General features: G+C 43.1%; 3 protein-coding genes across 3 annotated transcripts; all 3 read right to left on the bottom strand.

The window, feature by feature from the left end:
- Window positions 1–1,832: 1,832 nt before the first annotated feature.
- LOC306786621 (pyrroline-5-carboxylate reductase 1, mitochondrial-like) lies at window positions 1,833–4,818 on the bottom strand (the record flags this gene model as incomplete). The annotated part of the gene is made up of 7 exons (XM_079281447.1): window positions 1,833–1,998; window positions 2,313–2,467; window positions 2,827–2,919; window positions 3,046–3,267; window positions 4,246–4,425; window positions 4,578–4,659; window positions 4,763–4,818. 7 exons carry the CDS (start codon window positions 4,816–4,818, stop codon window positions 1,833–1,835), a joined length of 954 nt encoding a protein of 317 aa, XP_079137573.1.
- A 1,938-nt stretch (window positions 4,819–6,756) lies between these two features.
- On the bottom strand, window positions 6,757–8,572 carry myadml2 (myeloid associated differentiation marker like 2). Its single transcript, XM_079281273.1, has one exon. The coding sequence runs from the start codon at window positions 7,734–7,736 to the stop codon at window positions 6,825–6,827; it is 912 nt and encodes a 303-aa protein (XP_079137399.1). The 5' UTR covers window positions 7,737–8,572; the 3' UTR covers window positions 6,757–6,824.
- Window positions 8,573–10,250: 1,678 nt separating this feature from the next.
- notum1a (notum, palmitoleoyl-protein carboxylesterase a) lies at window positions 10,251–17,182 on the bottom strand (the record flags this gene model as incomplete). The annotated part of the gene is made up of 11 exons (XM_079281070.1): window positions 10,251–12,157; window positions 12,273–12,320; window positions 12,411–12,558; window positions 12,659–12,756; window positions 12,890–13,081; window positions 13,195–13,297; window positions 13,402–13,460; window positions 13,545–13,605; window positions 13,935–14,030; window positions 14,171–14,223; window positions 16,851–17,182. The coding sequence occupies 11 exons, from the start codon at window positions 17,180–17,182 to the stop codon at window positions 11,854–11,856; spliced, it is 1,494 nt and encodes a 497-aa protein (XP_079137196.1). The 3' UTR covers window positions 10,251–11,853.
- Window positions 17,183–18,006: the final 824 nt, after the last annotated feature.

Genomic DNA, 18,006 nt, shown 5'->3' with positions numbered 1-18,006 from the left:
ATTTGAATCGTCATTACGAGAGGAAACACGCGGAGAAATACGAAAACTTGACGTCTGAGGCTTTGCTAGCTGAGGTTAGGAGCGCATGGTGAGTTTTCAAGGCCATTTCAAGACTTCAAAACAGTTGAGAGTGAAACATGATTTCTTCTCCCTTCACGTGCAGTGATGTTCAGCTCGAACTCATTGACCTGCAGTCTGATGCAGACTGGCAGAGCACTTTAAGTCAGTATCACTGCTAGATGTGTATTCTTCTCTCAAAGAAGAGAACTTTAAACACATGAAGAGGCATGCTCAGAAGATGTTGGTTCTCTTTGGATCTACCTACATCTGTGAACAAACATTCTCTGTGATGAAGTTGAACAAATCCAGATACAGATCCTCTCTCACTGACATCACCTGTCAGCTGTCCTTCACATCTCACCTCACACATTCAGCCTGACTTCAGTGCACTTGTTCAAGCCCAACAAAGACTAGATTTCTCGCACTGAACTGAAAAACAGAAAATTAGGTAATTTGTATAGTAATAGTTATAGTAATAAAAGTACTAATTTTGCAAAAACATGATCCCCGTCAGTGTTTTACAATTTTTCTGCCATCCATCATGTGTTTACGCCTTCGAAAGCATAGTCTGTAAGTATGTGTTTAGCACAGACCACAGAATCTTATTTTAGTAATACTTTCTTCTTAAGTATATTTGTAAAGGTTCATTGCGTATCCGTAGCCAGTTGTTGTTACACCATACGTTTGACTGCTACAGAAGCATAGGAGATACATTGAGTCAATTTGTAGTGTGTAATTCATGCATCTCGCTCATTGTGTTCTTCTGTTTGTTTTAGTTTTACTCTTATTTGATTCATGTACGTAGATGCTGCACAATAAAGCATCTGGAGCTTGGAAGCTACATCCTGACTCCCGTATTCATTTGAATGGAGTTTGGCTTACTGCTGAATTGTGTACCAAGTTACACACACACACACACACACACACACACACACACACACACACACACACACACACACACACACACACACAAGGAGAGCAGTATAACTATTATATGTGGATATTACAAATGTATATGTTGTTTGGATTATTCCTGCTGCAGATGTTTTAGGTGGAGCTCATTTTAACTCTTTTATACTCTGTTGTTCAGTTTGGGTCGTTAGGAAAGGTTTGAACAATTATAATGTGCAAAGTAACTAACTAAAGCTCTCATTGTAATGCTGGCAGACAAATGTAGTGGAGTAAAAAGTACAATATTTCCCTCTGAGATATAGTGGAGTGGAAGTACAAAGTTGAATAAAATATAAATACTCAAGTAAAGTACCTTGAATTTGTACATAAGTACAGTACTTAAGCAAATGTACTAGTTACATTCCAACACTGATGATAATATTTACTCTTACCACAGCTCATCAAAACCACACAACATACTGCTTTTTATAAATAGGTGGATTGATTTTGAGCAGGCTTGAGTTCAGTCTATTGGTCCGGCCCTCCACAACAGTCCCTGTTTCTCATGCGGCCCCTTGGGAAAAATAATTGCCCACCCCTTAGATGGTACTTTGCCAACTACCATCAGAAAGGACAGACTGAAGTAAGATATAGAAAGCCGTATTAAATTATTATTCTAGTCCAGTGTTGCCTGACCAAGGACGGTCATTGCATTACAAAAAGGAAACATGGCTCATGCATTCATCATCCCCAACCTCGTTGTTTTTGTTTTTTTCGAGAAAGTAATCCACTAGGTTAGATTCTCTTCCAACAGCCGTCAGCCAGTAGTGGTTTATTCACATTGTATCCTTGCTTTTGTGACAGACAATACAATGTTTGCGTCACTTCTTCTTGGTCCAGGGGTTATTGCTGAACATACTGATCCCCTGAGATCGGACTCCAACAGCCCCTGCAGTCACTCCTGGCTGCTGCAACACGTTGTCCAGAGTCGTCTCCTTTATGGCAGCTGGCGAGATTTTCTCTTGGTCGGCCAAAAACTGAAGTTCCCTTGTTAGGGAAGGGCAGGAACACGAGAGACATTCACAACATAATATGAAACACACATATTTAGCACAGCAAAGTGTAGTAGAGTAGCGTGATAATAATAATCTGATCATTTTGTAGTAACCTGAGAAGGCCAAAGCTCTCGTTGTAACATTATTTGCATATAGCTCCATCTGCTGTCAGAATTATAAACTTCAAAAGAAATACTCTTGGCCATTTGAATATGACAATTAACTTGAAAGCATTTCTTGTGTATACCTATGACAGGAAATATGATTTGTTAGTTTGTTTGTCTCCCACTTTTCTGATCAACTGACCTAGTCCTAACGCAGGAGGCCTCTACAGCATTGATGAGGAGGCTGCGGAAGCCACCGCTCTCCATGACGTGCAGGGCGTGGATGGTGGCGCCCCCTGGTGAACACACGTTGTCCTTGAGCTGTTCACCTGAGTCCAACAACATCTTAGCAGCCCCCTTTAAAGAAGCACACAAATACATTCACATTAGTATTGCTGTCATATTTAACTTTTATCTTTTTTTTTAAGATACTGTATATTCAGACTGTGTCTAGAACCAACCATGACAGACTGCAGCTGACACAAATTGTGTCTAGATTTATAGATTTCACATTAATCTGTCAACATGAGAACTAAATTGTGCCAGAGCGAGTAAGAATCGACTCATTTTCATATGAATCCATCACAGCAAAGCTTGAAAACCTTACTTGAAACCACCTAAACCAAGAGGAACATAATTAAAACGGGAACCAAAAACATCCAAGAAAGCACATACATGCAACACATACATTTGTTTCAATAAATAAAAGGTAATACCAGCAGGACTTGGGCTCCGAGGCATACAACCAGCCTCCTGGGCTGGCCCATCTTCACTCCACCATCAGCAAGAGCATCTAGAGCTGTAAACGCCTGAAAGGCCACAATCATAGTAAGGATGAGAATTTGTAAAAAAAAATCCGCAAGACTCATTTTTCTCAGTTGCTACAGGTCAGGAAAAACGGTAAAAGCACAATCTACATCATTTAAATGACTCACGTAAGCAGGACCTCTGACACTGAGGCCGGTGACAGCATCAATCGGGTCCTCCTCCACCTCAGTGCAGCATCCCACGCTGGCCATCAGCTGCTGCAGGAGCCTTCCATCCTCCACTTGTGCGTGGGTGCCTGTGGCGTACACAGTGGCCCCCTCACGCACCACCACTAGAGTGTTTGTCATGCACCGCATCACCTTTGGATGAGGGCGATACTGCTGCAGCTTCTGTTGGGGAAAGTAGAAATGTACTGACTGAATTGTCCAGAGAGGATCGTTTCTGGCTTTTATTTTAAATTAAACTAACATGGATCAAAGTTTATAGACTAGTCGACATTTAATTTGCTTTAATTTGCCATGTGATATACATTTATTTAAACATATCTTGGACTTTATTAAATGGAAATGCGTGAGTGTGTGAGAGCAGAAATACAGTGAGAGCCTCATGTTAAAATAAACAATAAATAGGGAGGCACCACTCCAACTTTTACAGTCCAGACACCATTTTCCTGCTTTGAGTATCGGGCGATACCAAGTACCGACCCAATAGCAGCGTTTAGTTAATTGCATGCCTAACTGTGTGAAAGAGACTAAGATCATTAGGCTTGTCCTTTGCTTACCTTTGTAAAACAAAATGTGACGAATAAATACGTAGGTCAACATTTTACCGAATTGTTATTTCTTATATTAAAATAATAAATCACACACCAACAACTTGGTAAAAACTCTTCAAAATAACAAGAATTACAAATCAAGTTTAAACATTTTTTTTAATGCAAGAACAAATTTTATTCCCATCCGCATTCATAATTGTACATTTTTGTATTTTTTAATTATTAGGTACGTAAAAACATGATTGATGATTAATAGCATGTCATTTAAAATATACAAATCATCTGGGATTTTGATTTAATATATGACTATCGTTTAAATAATGCATTTCCCTGATCTTAAAGGCAGCTTTAAAGTTAAGTGAACTGTCTTTTGGATTTATTCAACTTTTGCAAACAAGTAAACAAACCACAACCTTTATATACCTTTACATCTAGGTTAAAGACTACACATGCATGAATTCATATCTGTCCAAGAGAGTGTAATGATTGAGTATTGAGTGAAAAAACACATTTGATTTAGTCAATGTTGTCCAGTTCTGTTTTTAATCTGTGTTCAGTTAGTAACGTGGGAAGACGGGTGGCCGTGACTTGCCTTCTCTATAGAGCTGATGGTGATGCCTGCAGCGCAGGACACAATAAGGTGACGATCGTCGATGTCTGGTCCAATCTCATCCAGTAGAAAAGGGATGATGTGGGGCTTCACGGCCAGGAAGAGAACATCACTTTTGCTCACCGTCTCTTTGTTGCTGGTGGTGAAATTGACGCCCAGTTTCTGTACAAATTACATCTTTTAGGATGTTGTTGTAAAGAAGTACACAAGTGAATTCACAACATGCAAGCAAAGGAATGTTAGGAACCCTAGAATTATATTCGGTATTAAACAGAATCACAGAGTACAGTATTGATCCCTGACTATCTACCTACCTGCAGCTCCTGTACTGTGGGGAGATCCGGGTCTGGGGAACTGGCTGTGATTCTGTTGGTGGCAATCACGCCTTGAAGGGGACAAACATGTCCAGAAATAATTTCAGTGTCTGATTGCAATCAACATACATCAACGATACAAATGGGATTAATAATACAAACACGGGGTATGTTTCAGCACTCACCTGCCGCTCACCAGAGCATGGGCCAGCTGGCCTGCTCCTATGAAGCCCACACTCATCCTACCTGTATGTGTGTGTGTGCCTGTGTACAGAGAGGAACACCTTGGACTTTATTGAATGGAAACGACATTTCTAAACACACGGTGGCAGCGGCCATATTGTTGTACAGTGAATACATTTGCAGGGGAAAAGACTTACGAATAAACTGTGGAGCCCACAGCCCACCGATACAGCAACAGCTTCACAGAAACACCGGGAATTATAGCTGTCAACGCGTCCCGTACCTGTTGCGACAAATTTAACTGGCAAGTAAGCAAGCCACTGAGCCTATGTTTGGGCACAGCGGTGTTGATGGTGACCTCGGGGCGGGCTCTATGAAGCCTGTTGCATCAGATTGAGCCGCAGGGGAGAATACCAGGGAGTTACTTTGCTATCACCTGCTGGATGAGACCTTTAAGGCAGAGGTCTTCAACAGGGGGTCTTCAACGTTTTTCAGGCCAAGGACCCCCAAACTGATAGAGCGATGGAGCAGGGACCCCCGACTATATATGTTGTATACAATTGTGTTTTATATTAAATGGGCCTAGTGCCATGTATAAACATACCTCTTTATTGTGCATTCAGTGCTAAGCTATTCAAATAATACACAGGTTCATATATTCATGTATTCATTTTAAACATGTGCAAGGTACAGTGAGTAGGGAGGCCGTGCCACTGCCATTTATGAACATACCATGTCAACTGATATCAATGCCAATATCAACATTGTCTGTCAATTGCATGATAATCATGCACACAAGCTATTCAAACTGATGTTTTCATTTTAAACGTGGAAACGAAAAATGAGTGATGGCCTATTAGTACCACTGCCATGCATAAAGATACCTGTTATCTTGCATACAATACTGAACTATTAAAATAATGGACACATTCATGTTTAGAGAATTCTTTTTTTTTTCGCGGACCCCCTGCAGTACCCCCGCGGACCCCCTGGGGGCCGCGGACCCCCTGTTGAAGACCTCTGCTGTAGAGTACATGTCATTTAACAGGTTTATAAATTACTCTACTGCGCATATTGAAGTATCACGTTCATCTGATTTAATCAGGCTATGAATCATATGTACTTTAATCAACATAACTACCAATTTCATTTTTGATTTGAACCTTTGCCAATTTACAAATGAGATTTATGATGCCTGTGTAATAGAGGAGTCTTCTGTCTTCTGAGAGTTGAGTGCTAAGGTTCACATTTCAATTTAGGCCGTGCGCCACTTCATGCAAAGTATACAGACATCAAAAAGACCAGTAAAACATACAATTTGATCACGTTTTTAATAAACATGGAACACATCAGAAATATAGCAAAAGATGAGATTACACTACTTGACTGTGCTTATCCCAAATGAAATTAAAATGTTGCTGTTGTCAAAGTAAATTCATGTATTCGATACATTTAACATTCAGTGGATGACAGGAAAAGCCTAATGAACTTTAACCTTTGGCATTACATATGTGAGGACATAATGTGGAGGAAAGGATCGACAAAATGGCAAGAAAGCCGAAACCAAACGCAAAGTTCAGTGCAGACTTAACATATGCTATTCATCTCTATGAGATATACATATTCATCCTTTTTACTCTTCTGAATGCATATATTAACACATAAATACATTGTTTAGCCTCTGTAGTCTGACTGACATAACACTGTTCTGATATTTTAAACATTATCCCACACTCCCATAGGTCCGTCCTGTATGCCACCACCAAAGGTATCTGGAGCCATTTGGTGGTGAGGTGGACATGCTTCCCAGGGTCCTCTGTGGACAAAGATGCTGAGATCAGCTCGTTGGTGCACCTGGCAGACTCTCCCTGGTCACTGCAGCAGTGGGCAAAGGCCTTTTAAGCGTATAAAAGGGTTGAGAATTGAGAATTTTGCCTGTAGGCAGCAAAACGGACTGTCCGTTTTGCTGCCTACAGGCAAAATTCTCAATGTGGAGAGCATAATGTTGACTCAAAGCTTCTTCATCTGTCTCTGAATCCAAACAGTCTTTGGGGGAGGAGGGGTTCAGACAGCAGAGCTGGAGACGAAGCGAATCCTCTGGGAGTAAACGAGGTCGACGAAATATAGTATCATGTTGACGTTGGTGAACACTGTCACCACCAGCTTACTGTCCCAGGGACAGTCTCCCCGCGGGCAGTCCTCGGGACGAGTAGTGGTGCCGTACTTTTTGTCGAAGCTGAAGATGGGCCAGATCAGTGCAGTGCTGAGGTAGAGGATCACAGCGAAGAAGGTGTAGACGACCACAAAGCGATCAAAGGGGAACCGCAGGGCAGAGGTCCGACCAGAAACGGTCAGCATGACCACGACGACAGTGACAGAGAAGCACAGGCTGTACACCACCACGCAGTACTGGGTGGCAATGTGGAGGGTGTACTCGCTGTCGTTGGCCAGGGCTCCGAAAACAATGCAGGCCACAAAGGCCTGGACCACCTTGAGTAGCCCGGACACGGTGGCCATGTAACCCACCACAGCCCCCGGCTTGGCTCGAGTTAGAACCACCTCAGCACCGTAGGGGAAGCAGCAGAGACTGGAGCAGACGGTGACGGCAATGCGGTAGATTTGGGCCTCGCAGTCCTCATCGGGGCACTCGGTTTGGAGGAAGTAAACAGGGTAGACCACAGAGGCCGTGATGTACATGAGCGTTGCCAGCATGGCAAACGCCACGGTGAAGTTATCCCAGGAGACGGGCATGCACGAGTGGAGCCGCGTGATGTCCGTGGCGAACACGACCAGTGTGACAGCAAAGCAGAAGCACCACACAAACATGCAGAAGGTTCCGTAGGTGGCGCTGTAGCCCGCGCCGTGGGACACAAGGGACATTATGGTGCAGCCGAGTAGCAGCTGGCACATTCGGGCTGCACCTAGAGGTGACAGCACAGCTTCTTTGTTGAGGTAGTGTCCTCCATTAGAATCCATGGTGTGTGTGTGTTGTCTCGCAGAGGCAGCTGGTTTTTTATTGACGTCCTGTTCTCTGTCCTGGTGTCCTTGTGGCTGACTCTTTTTTCTTTCTTTTTTTTTTCGTCACAGACCTCACCCTTTCCTTGGGTGCCTTTTTATAGATGGTCCTTAATTATAAATGTCTGTGATTCTTCCCCGAGTTTGCTTTGTAATTACAGTAGTGTGCGTCACATTTGTACACTCTTATGTAGAAGTTAGAACAGTAGCTTGTTTGAGTAAAGGACATTTAATTAGAGCTTGAAATAAGATATATTGTGTATTTTTTTGTTTGTTTCTAAACTCTACTCGGCTGCACAAGTCTATAAACTATGAACACAGAGTATAATTTCTGTAAATCACATTGGTACACACACACACACACACACACTGGTATCAGTCCTTTTTATCGTGTTTTAAAAATGTTTTAGAGAGGAAGTATTTGATCCTGGTCTTACTCAAAGCTGTCGTGTTCGTCCTCATACATCGTGGTTTCCCTTGCTTGCTCTCTTCAATCACCAAGTTGTCCAGTGTATCAAAAGTTAAAAGTGGAGTAAGGTCCTCTAAAAGTCATATCCAGTGATTCATCTTCCAACAATTGCCCCCAGTGCCGAACAGGTGGACTAGTTTGTTGTCCTGTCAGTCAAGTTCCATTACTCAGTGATTCGGTCCTAGTAATTTCTTCACCTTGAACTGCTCATCAGAATCACTCAAAGTGTTGGCTGTGTCTCTTGCTCTTTGTCTCGCTGTCTCTGTCTCCCTTTTGCCTCTTGGATTGGGTCTCCCACTCTTTCTTGCTCTCACAAACACACACCCTCTCCCTCCTGTGTGCAAAGGGGTGGTTGTTTCAATGAAAGTTTGAGCCGAGCCCAGGATACAGGCCTTGCCAGCTCTATAAATAGGGGGTCTATATTCCACAGAGGGGTGGGAGGCTACATGTGGCAGGCAGTATGGGAGTCGTATTTCTAGGGAGCACCCAGAGAGGCTGAGTCAGAGCACCCTCAGTAAGAAACTGGCATTTATACCGGTGTAATGACAGGGAGGGAGGCTTAGACTCCCATTAGAGCCAGCAATTACATACAGGTCCAGAGGGATGAGTATGATTATGTGATTGCAGATTTGAGCGATGCATTTAGGCGGGAAGTGGAAATAAATTAGTAGTTACTTAAAATACTTTAACCTGTGGTATTAGTATGCTGTGCTGTTTTTTGTTACAGTGTGTAAGGTGAACATATTCATTCTACAGCATGTGAAGTCTGGAATATTTCAGCCAAATCCTACTTTCTCTGTGTCCTATATTACCTGTTTTTTTATGGCCTGCCTGAACTACTAAATCCATTAACAAGCCCCCATTGGGCAGTGCGTATGTCCCCTCCTATGCTTTGAGAAAATGATGCTAATTATGCTTCCTATGCTGAGAAATTCATTCTTAACTCACTCCAAAGCACATTATAGTTCAAGATCGCTTAGAAATGATACATGGAGGATATTATGGTCGTACGGAGAGGTCTAGAGCTGATTGATTTCATGAAATATATGAATTCTACAGCGAATTATCTCCCGTTCACTACGGAACAGCATGTCATAGTTGCTTTCCTAAACTTTTGCAAGGGAAACAAACTAATATTGAGACTACAATCTATATCGCAAACCCTTAAGCAGAAACACACTTCCAACAGCTGAGAGTTATCACCCAAAACAGATGCAATATTCCTATTGGCCAGTTCCTGAGACTGCAAAGAAGCTGTTTTGTACTTTGTGATATATCTGTGTTCTTTTTATTTTGTTAAGTGTAGCTGCAGTCAGCGTGCTGTAGACCTCTTGTTTCTCTTGGAAGTTATATTTTAGCACTGTGTTTGGCACATCAAAGTGGCCCAAGCTAGGAATGTGACACACTTGATGTGTAAAGCTGTAGCTCAGCCGGTAGAGCGGGGCGAGCATTAATCTTCACGTGTCGAGCTGTCCTTGAGCAAGAAACCGAACCCAACTGCTCCCGATGGTTAGGCCAGAGCCTTGCATTGACTTGTGTATGTGTGCTGTTAGGAGATAGACTGGTTTACAAAGTGTGACGTCATCAGGTAATTTCCTATTCGTTTTGGGTCATTTTCAATCAAAATAAAAAAACGCCAACATTTTCTCACTTCACTTGCTCGGAAATATTTCCCTGTTTTTTGGAGAAATCGACCACAGTTCTTGAGATTTGCCGAAAGCTGCAAAAATATAAGGTGCTGAAAAAAGCCTTCAACTGACAGATTGTGTACACTAAGCCTCATATCTATTATCAGATATGTCAAAATGGTGACAGACTGTGTCGGGAGCCTGAGGGAGCTGTTGACCTTACCTCCTGCTGAAGGTTTTTGTGCGGTGAGTGTAAAATGGGAATGAGAATTGTACAAATACTACTACTCCTCTTAATAATAACAACAAGACTGCACAGCAATATTTACCTTGTAGTATATGTAATGTGTCTTTTCTTTTAGGTCTGATACAAAGACATGCAATCAACACAAAGAGAAAAAAACAGCAATGTATTTACAATTGACAAAGAATCACTTCTCTGTGAAAATAGCACTTATAAATATGATTTACATAACAAAATAAATATGTAAATTACCAATGCAGCTTGAGTTTTTTGTTTTTCTGTCAAAAAATATGTTACAGAATAAAATTACAAGTAGTAATACGTTTCCTTCTCTGGCGTGATGCGAAATAGAGGTCCTTTAAAAACATCATTACATACAACACTGTCATTATATTAAAAAGTGATCTCTATTATGAAATATAAGAAGGGAGTTACAATAGTGAACACTTGAAAGAACCTATACAAATACTCAAAAAAATATACAATACACGTCATTTGTCTCCCTTTAAATGTTCGTTGCATCGATCTGAGGATTGCTGCGATACTGACCTACGGCATGAACGTCTGGGGTTTGAACAGTCCTCTCGAGATGATGCAGCCTGCGAGTAAGAGGTACAGACTAGATGTCATGGCACTGTGGTGTACGTAGCGCTACTGCTAGACCTTTAAAGTGTTTCTCGGGTCCACTTCAGCTTCAGCAGACGACTAACCCGGCCATTCAGGCATCTTCACGGCGGTCCAAACTGAAACTACGCCACTCAGATGTCAACACGATCATGTATGAGTGACCTTAATCTTTTCTCTTAACCCACATCATCACAACAATAATATATCTTTTTGGAGCATTGTCTCTCTTTTGTTGTTTTTTGGCTACTTTCCTCAGCACGGAATAACATTTGATATTTGTCTGCTTGCTGCTTTTCATTTCAGAAGCCTATTGTTTTCTGCAATATTCATGAAAATCTCATTATTACTTGATGCTTTTGGCAACAGTGTCTTTGTTACACTCGTGCCGATAAAACATAATGAATTTAAAAAAAAAACATCCATGTTAATCCAACTTGTTCTTATAACATGAGCGGATTAGAGGAGTATTTGTGTCTCGCTACCGTTCTTTCAATTATTTTAAAAGTAAATACAAGATTGCCTTTCTGATCCAGTGCCTTTCTCATCTTATCCTATCTGTCATCTGTTACTGCCTCGATGAAGGCTTTTGTGGTTTCAGTGTCAGGTTTCAGTTACTATTTTAAATTAGACCCTGATATGCTCTATACTGACAACTGAACAAAGACAGCATCCTTACGGCATTGCGGTGTTTTCTTTTTTAAACAATGACTAAATATAATCGATGGAAGGATGACAATAATATTCAAATGAATAAAACCACAACGAGCATCCTTAAAACTGGATTACATCTGTGATATTTTTTGTTCTTTTACAAAGCAAAAGATCATTTAAATGGCGAGTAGCAGAGAGTTGTGCCCTGTCGTGGTGGCGTGTTGCCCCCGTACTTGTCACCAGTTGTGAGGAGAAAGGGATTGTCGGACAAATAAAAGCCACTGTGTTTGACTGAGGCTCGAAACTAAAGTAAACAAGAGGTCAGAGGGGAGTTGACTATAGGTAGAACGGGTTGTGAAGGTGGAGTTGGAGGTATCAGCCATGGGAGACTGGCCAGAGAGACCAGCCAGCCCTGCATTGGGCTTAGCTTGGAGATGCTGTTTGTGTGTGTGTGTCCCTTTAGCTGCCGCTGCTGAGCATGCCCAGTAGCTTGCTGGGGTCCATGCCCTGCTGCTGGGCCATCTTCTGCACGTCGAAGCCCATGTGCATGAGGAACTGAATGACGTTCATCTCTTGTCCGGTGAACTGGTCTCGGATGGTGGGGCAGGTGGGGTTGCAGTGTGGCCACGGGCAGCTGTCGATCAGATGTACGGGGCAGCCTTTGGGTGGAGCCTTGTTGTTCCTGTTGTCGTTGAGGCTGCGGTCCCAGCAGTGCAGGGCCCGGGGCAAGGAGGTGCCTTTCACCTGCACGTCAATCCAGTAACTGGAACGCAACACAAGAGGGCGCTGTCAGCTCACGAGTAGAGAGTCTCAGACACAAAGTTCAGAGTCCTCTGGTGATGATGCACTGGGAGGCTTGTAAATGAAATCGTACTCACTTTCTGGTGATAACTTCATGTGATAGACATGCTGGAGCAAACATAGCCCTGCGAATAGAAAGCAACAACACATAAACCAATGGGAATCCGTGAAATACTCCTATTTAACTTCTCCTCCTGGAAGAGACGAGGCCTTACGGGACATCTTTGAGTGTGTTCCTCAGCTCAATGCCCAAGTTTTGGATGTAGCGCCACTGGCTTTCCTGCACAGGCTGGCCTGTCAGCTGGATGTTGTCCACTGTCAACTGGGCCTCATCAAACAGCCACTGGACAACAAACACAGGGCCTGCACAGGCAGAATGCACAAAGATCAATGTAAGATGATTGTGCATACAGTATATATCTACTCTGTGCCAAACAGGTACAGAATGAGACCCCAAACTCACTTTTTATTGATGGGAAGACTCTATATCCAAAGAAACAGTTCCACTCCTCTCCTTCATGGGTTTGCCTGCACCTCTCTGGTACCACTCCTCCCCAGTACCTGATGGGACAGGTGAAAAGATAAGATACACGGTGTCACGGTTAGCCACCCGATGATCTCGTCACCGTACTCAAACAAGTCCATCTCACAAACCCCTTTGTATTTTTATGACAATATTCGCTGGCTCCCTTACTTGATGCCTCTCTTGATGGTCTCCGTGGGGGCACAGCTGACGGCGTCCACGCAGTCCGTGCAGTGGTACTGCTTGTTGTCCAGGAACCAGCCAGAATCGGACAGGCCTCGCACCTGTATCCCGGTGTGCCCCAGGCCCTCCAGCAGCTCTGCCACGTGGTCCACGTTCAGAAGGACTCCAGTACCACCCGCGCTGCACGCATTACATACGACATGTTCTCAACAAACACCTGCACAGGAATTGAGTGAAATGCCTACGATTTTCTTATTTGAAACCACAAGCAAAACGTTCACACGTGAACACACCTGCTCCCTGCTAGTAGGAGAACTTTTGCGTTGTCCAGACCTTTGTTCAGCAGGTCCTTCACAACCTCCTGAATAATCAGTGAGCCCATGAAGGCATATCCACCTACACACAACACAGAGAGAGTAGAACTTTAGAATAACTTGTTGTTTTTTTTAAAAAAGAGGGTTACGCGTTAGGTTTGTTTTGATGAGTCAGCGATGTCTTACTCTGCTCTGTTTTGGCTGTAGCGCCGCTCCACACATCGCTGGAGCAGTACGGGATGAACCTGCACCACCAACATACAGTTAAAGTTCCCAGCTGTGATTCAAAATCGAGCTTCAATAAACACACAAAACATTCGCCAACTTACACCATGTTGGCGTTCCACCAGTGAGGGTTTTCCTCAGGCAGCGGAGACAGGATCCCTGTGCCTGCAGAGACAGATCAACATGTATCATTAGCCATCCTGGCACTCCCAGACACATCCTCTTCCTCCTCCTCATCATTACCACGTGGATTACAGTTATTAAACTGCAATGAGAGAGGGAAGCGTCTCTGTTCCTACAGCAGCGGGCGCCAGGTAGCCCTACAGCGTAGTGACAGGGTGACAGATACATCCAATCCTTTTAATTACGGAGACATTAGGATCGAGCTACTTTTTTGCCCATGTTTTTCGGGGTCAGGATTTGCTTCTTCAGGTGGAGCAACAGGGGTGCTTATGGGAGCATGTAGTGAAGTACACAAAATAGCTGACGCTGACCTGTTTTAGTTTGGGGCCACTTGGATGAGCTCATCAGTCTCCTCATCGTCTCGTATCGGCTGTCACAGTTCTCCTTGTTGAAGCAGTACCAGCCGCCTGGCCATAGATACACACAACGACAACAGCAAAAACACACACGGGGAGTGTATCACAACACATTGTCTAGAATTATTCATCATTCTCAATTTGAGCATTCGAAAGAGAAACATAATGACGTGAGTTATATTAATACTGACCCTCTAAGAATATCAGCCAGCGTCTGCTGCCCCGGGATTCTTTCAGGTAGTACCTATGGGAGACCAAAGAATATCAAATCAACACATCATGGCAGACGTGTCGATAATGCTTTAAAATATGCAAATGTGATACTAAATACCCTGAAGGCTTATTTTACACCGCCTGAATTACAACATATCTAAACAACAAATCGATAAAAACCACATTCCACAATTGTGAAACACGAGATAAACACTGAAAAATAATGTCTGTTTCTACCGTCAGTGACGGTATCCAAGTATGAAATACAAACACATAGGACACCATCACTGTAGGACGAACAAAGATATCTTGTTATGCTGTTGAATCCTATCTCTGCAAGGTGACCGACAACAGCAACAAATGCAATTTCGCCAATATATGTCCAAGGAGTACACAGGAGAGAAGAATGAGGTTACGTGTACGGTTTAGCACTCAGGGAAATGATCAAACAGGAGATACACTCTCCATTATCCTGTTTGTAGTTTACAGACGGTGTTCCTCATGTTTAATGTAATCCATCGTAGACTCATCACTCTGATCATCATTCATCAACACACACACACACACGTCATGGATGAAATCAAGGCTCCGGCCCGCAGTGATGATGAAGAGATAATGGTCAAATGAAACAACTCAATTGACGTGTTCAGACTGTCTTTTTCATTTTGGGATCCATATATGTCCAAGACAATGCCCATCTACTGCACCCAAATGTGTTTGTGCCAGGTTCAAATTGTAATAAGAAGTTAATGCACGCTATAGAATATAAGACGTGTGCTGTATGTTGTCCGTCCAGAAGAGGGCATGCGCATTCTGCTGAGCCTTCTCATGTCAGACGCGTCAGTATCCACCCGACTTTACCAATGACTAAACCGGAGGGATTGCCAAAAAAACGTCAGTGACTTCAAAAGAAAACAGACTTGGCTGAAGCTCTGAGCTGTTTCCTCAGACTCTGAATCACACTTTGGCTGCCGTTAATGTCTCGTGCTATTATTGCGAGGCACAGTCAATGATGTCGGCTGAAGACAGTTGCACTCTACTCACTACTTCCAAACAACAAAGTGAAGCTGAACAAGCCAAGAGGGTGCGTCAACACTCTCACTCTAACAAGTGTGACTCCAGAAAGTGAATCACACACCGTCCCGTGAATGATTCTACTTGTTGCATCCTTGTGTATCTGTTACTGTAACAATACCTCTGTGAAAGAAAAAAAAAAACCCCACTGTTGGTAGATGACGGATTAGCATCTCAACTGACAACAGCCACGGTGGTGAATGAAACGGCCATCTGCCACTAACTGTCCCTCGCATCTCTAAAGAGCTAGAGAGCTTTACCGCGCCAACAGACAGCTCTCTCCACCAGCCACTTCGGGCTTTTACAGGAATTAGACAGGATAGTAAATCCATAAAGAGACGTGTACAAAAAAAAAGTCTGCCCGTCACTGAACTGGTCCCGGATAAGGTATTATGCACAGATACGTCATCAAAGCCTCCTGATATGGAACAGACATCCAGTAAAGCATTTATCTAATACTCTCAAATAATAATGACTGCACAGCATTGCTGTGGTTGTGCTTTTCAATAGTTTTGCTACATTAAGCCTATTAGGGGCATACCATTCTAAATGCTGTTCTTTCATTGTGGTACAGTTTGTGCAGAATGATACGTTAACAGTTTGAGACACGAGAGGTCCACCGCCTTTGGACCGTGCATGTAAAGATAACAACTTTTACAACTAACTTTTACTTGATCCTTCTCCACCTCCCTTAATTATCAGTATTATTTGTACAGGAATCAGTTTAGCTTGCAGGATTCAACTTGACTTGAAGAGTCCACATGACTGAGGATTGTTCACAGAAGAGGCAGTGGATCTGTCTGATATTAATGTGCTTCATGGTTCCATGGCTTATCGCTTTCAATCATTCAGCCTTTCTTGCTGCCAAAATGGATTTTCGCTTTACAACAATGTCAACAGTGGATATCATGGCAAACAAATGAAGTGATCTCTTGTTTACCTCATTGACCATAGACTAAAATATATATATTTTTTACCAGACACTACCAGGAGCCATTAAGAGCAAATAGTACACGTTTTAAAGTAGCCAAGTCAATAACACTGTTAAACGGCTGTAAAATCATAATCCAGCAGTGTGCGTATACTCTGCAATCAAAGAGAGGTAGAGAGATGGACGAGGGTCTGAACACTGAAATCTAAACTTTCTGCAGTGCAAACCCTGCATTCTAATTTGACGCAAAGGAAATGAAGCATAGGCCATGTGGCTATCCTGCAAAATGTCACGCTTAGCTGACGCAAAGCAGCTGTTTATCTCATCTCGTTATTCTGTCCTAGGGCATAACTCTCTTTATGAAAATCCCTCCCATTGATTTTGCTTATTTATCATTTATAGAGGAAAACCATTTTTGAACAAACCAGTCCGAATAAGAGGAATCTCCGCTGACACGACCATTGTTGTCCTCAGGCCAGATCCATGCGCGTTGCTTTGGGTAGCAGGATTGACCAGCAGCGAGGGCTGAGCCCTGCTGGAGCTAAACAACAGTTGCTCCTGTAGCTCCAGGTTGCACTGCTGCACAGCTGACCCTGGCGATCGACTCATACGATAGATCACGCTGTACACGTGTATTCTAAATTGGTACATACCCCGCAGGACTTCCATCGTTGCAGGTGACCGATGTGTTCCCCAAAAAGTTCAGCTTCATGTCGTAGTCGAGCTTCTGCGCCGAGCACGGGTAGAGGGACTGCGCGAGGTTCTTCACCTGTGTCATGAAGTTATCCATGTTCTCCTCCACGGCGGTGAAATCCAGAGGGAAGCTCTCCGTGGTGTCACCCCGATCCGCCCGGTATGTGGGAGGAGGTGGCGGTGTGCGTCGTGGTTGTGGGTTGCGGCCACCCCGAAACCTCCGTGCGCAGAGAGCTCCGGACTGCATCAGCACCAGCACCAGCATGGATGAAAGCACTCTGATCGCTGTCATCTTATCCCGGAGATGTGAGATGTTCTTTTCTTCAAAAAGCAACGTCTCGTCAGGGAAACACAAACTTTTACTGATGCAGCTGAGAAAGAAACGACAATTACGCACTGTTTTAAAAGACGTCACAACTCGTGGCACCCGCTCCTAGAAACGCTTAAATTCAATTTAAAAAAAGTCCTTTTAAATGAATTACAGTCCGCTGAGTTTTCTGGATAGATTATAATCTTTCAAAGAGTGCGACTACAACCGTTTGCCCATCTACCAAGCTCAACTCTAGCGCTGCTGGACCAAGCACACAAGCTTGAACGACAACACTGGTGCCATGCTCTTGTATTTTATTCAAACTTTCCCCCCATGACTGTCCGTCCAGCCAATCGCAGGAGCGGGGGCAGGACTCAGGGCATAATCAAGCGTGGAAGACTACCCCCCTTTTTAGAATGTATATAGGGGGAAAAATGTCCATGCGTTGGTTCTTTTGATCCGCGATGTTTCATTTGATGTGGTGGCTTTTATTGGCCATGAAATGCTTGAAATTTCCCATTCCACCACAAATGTATGAAGTGAGAATACGCATTTTGTTACACACTTGCTTGAAAATCAAGTGCGGGGGGGAAAAAGCGAAAACACGATCAAAACTTGGGAAGAGTTCCAACAATATTTGGTCAGAAAAATCAGTCAGACTTAGCCTTGTTAAATAAAAGCGAAAATTATGATTGTTATTATTAGTTCACGTATTTCAAGGCTTTACTTTTACAAGGCAAATAAAAACATAACATTGTTTAGAGAGTATCATCCACCACCCCAAAGAAAAAATAAAAATAACTCCA

The sequence above is a fragment of the Melanostigma gelatinosum genome (assembly GCF_949748355.1).
Source record: "Melanostigma gelatinosum genome assembly, chromosome: 13".
Lineage (NCBI taxonomy): Eukaryota > Metazoa > Chordata > Actinopteri > Perciformes > Zoarcidae > Melanostigma > Melanostigma gelatinosum.
This window is presented reverse-complemented; position numbering and strand designations above follow the sequence as displayed.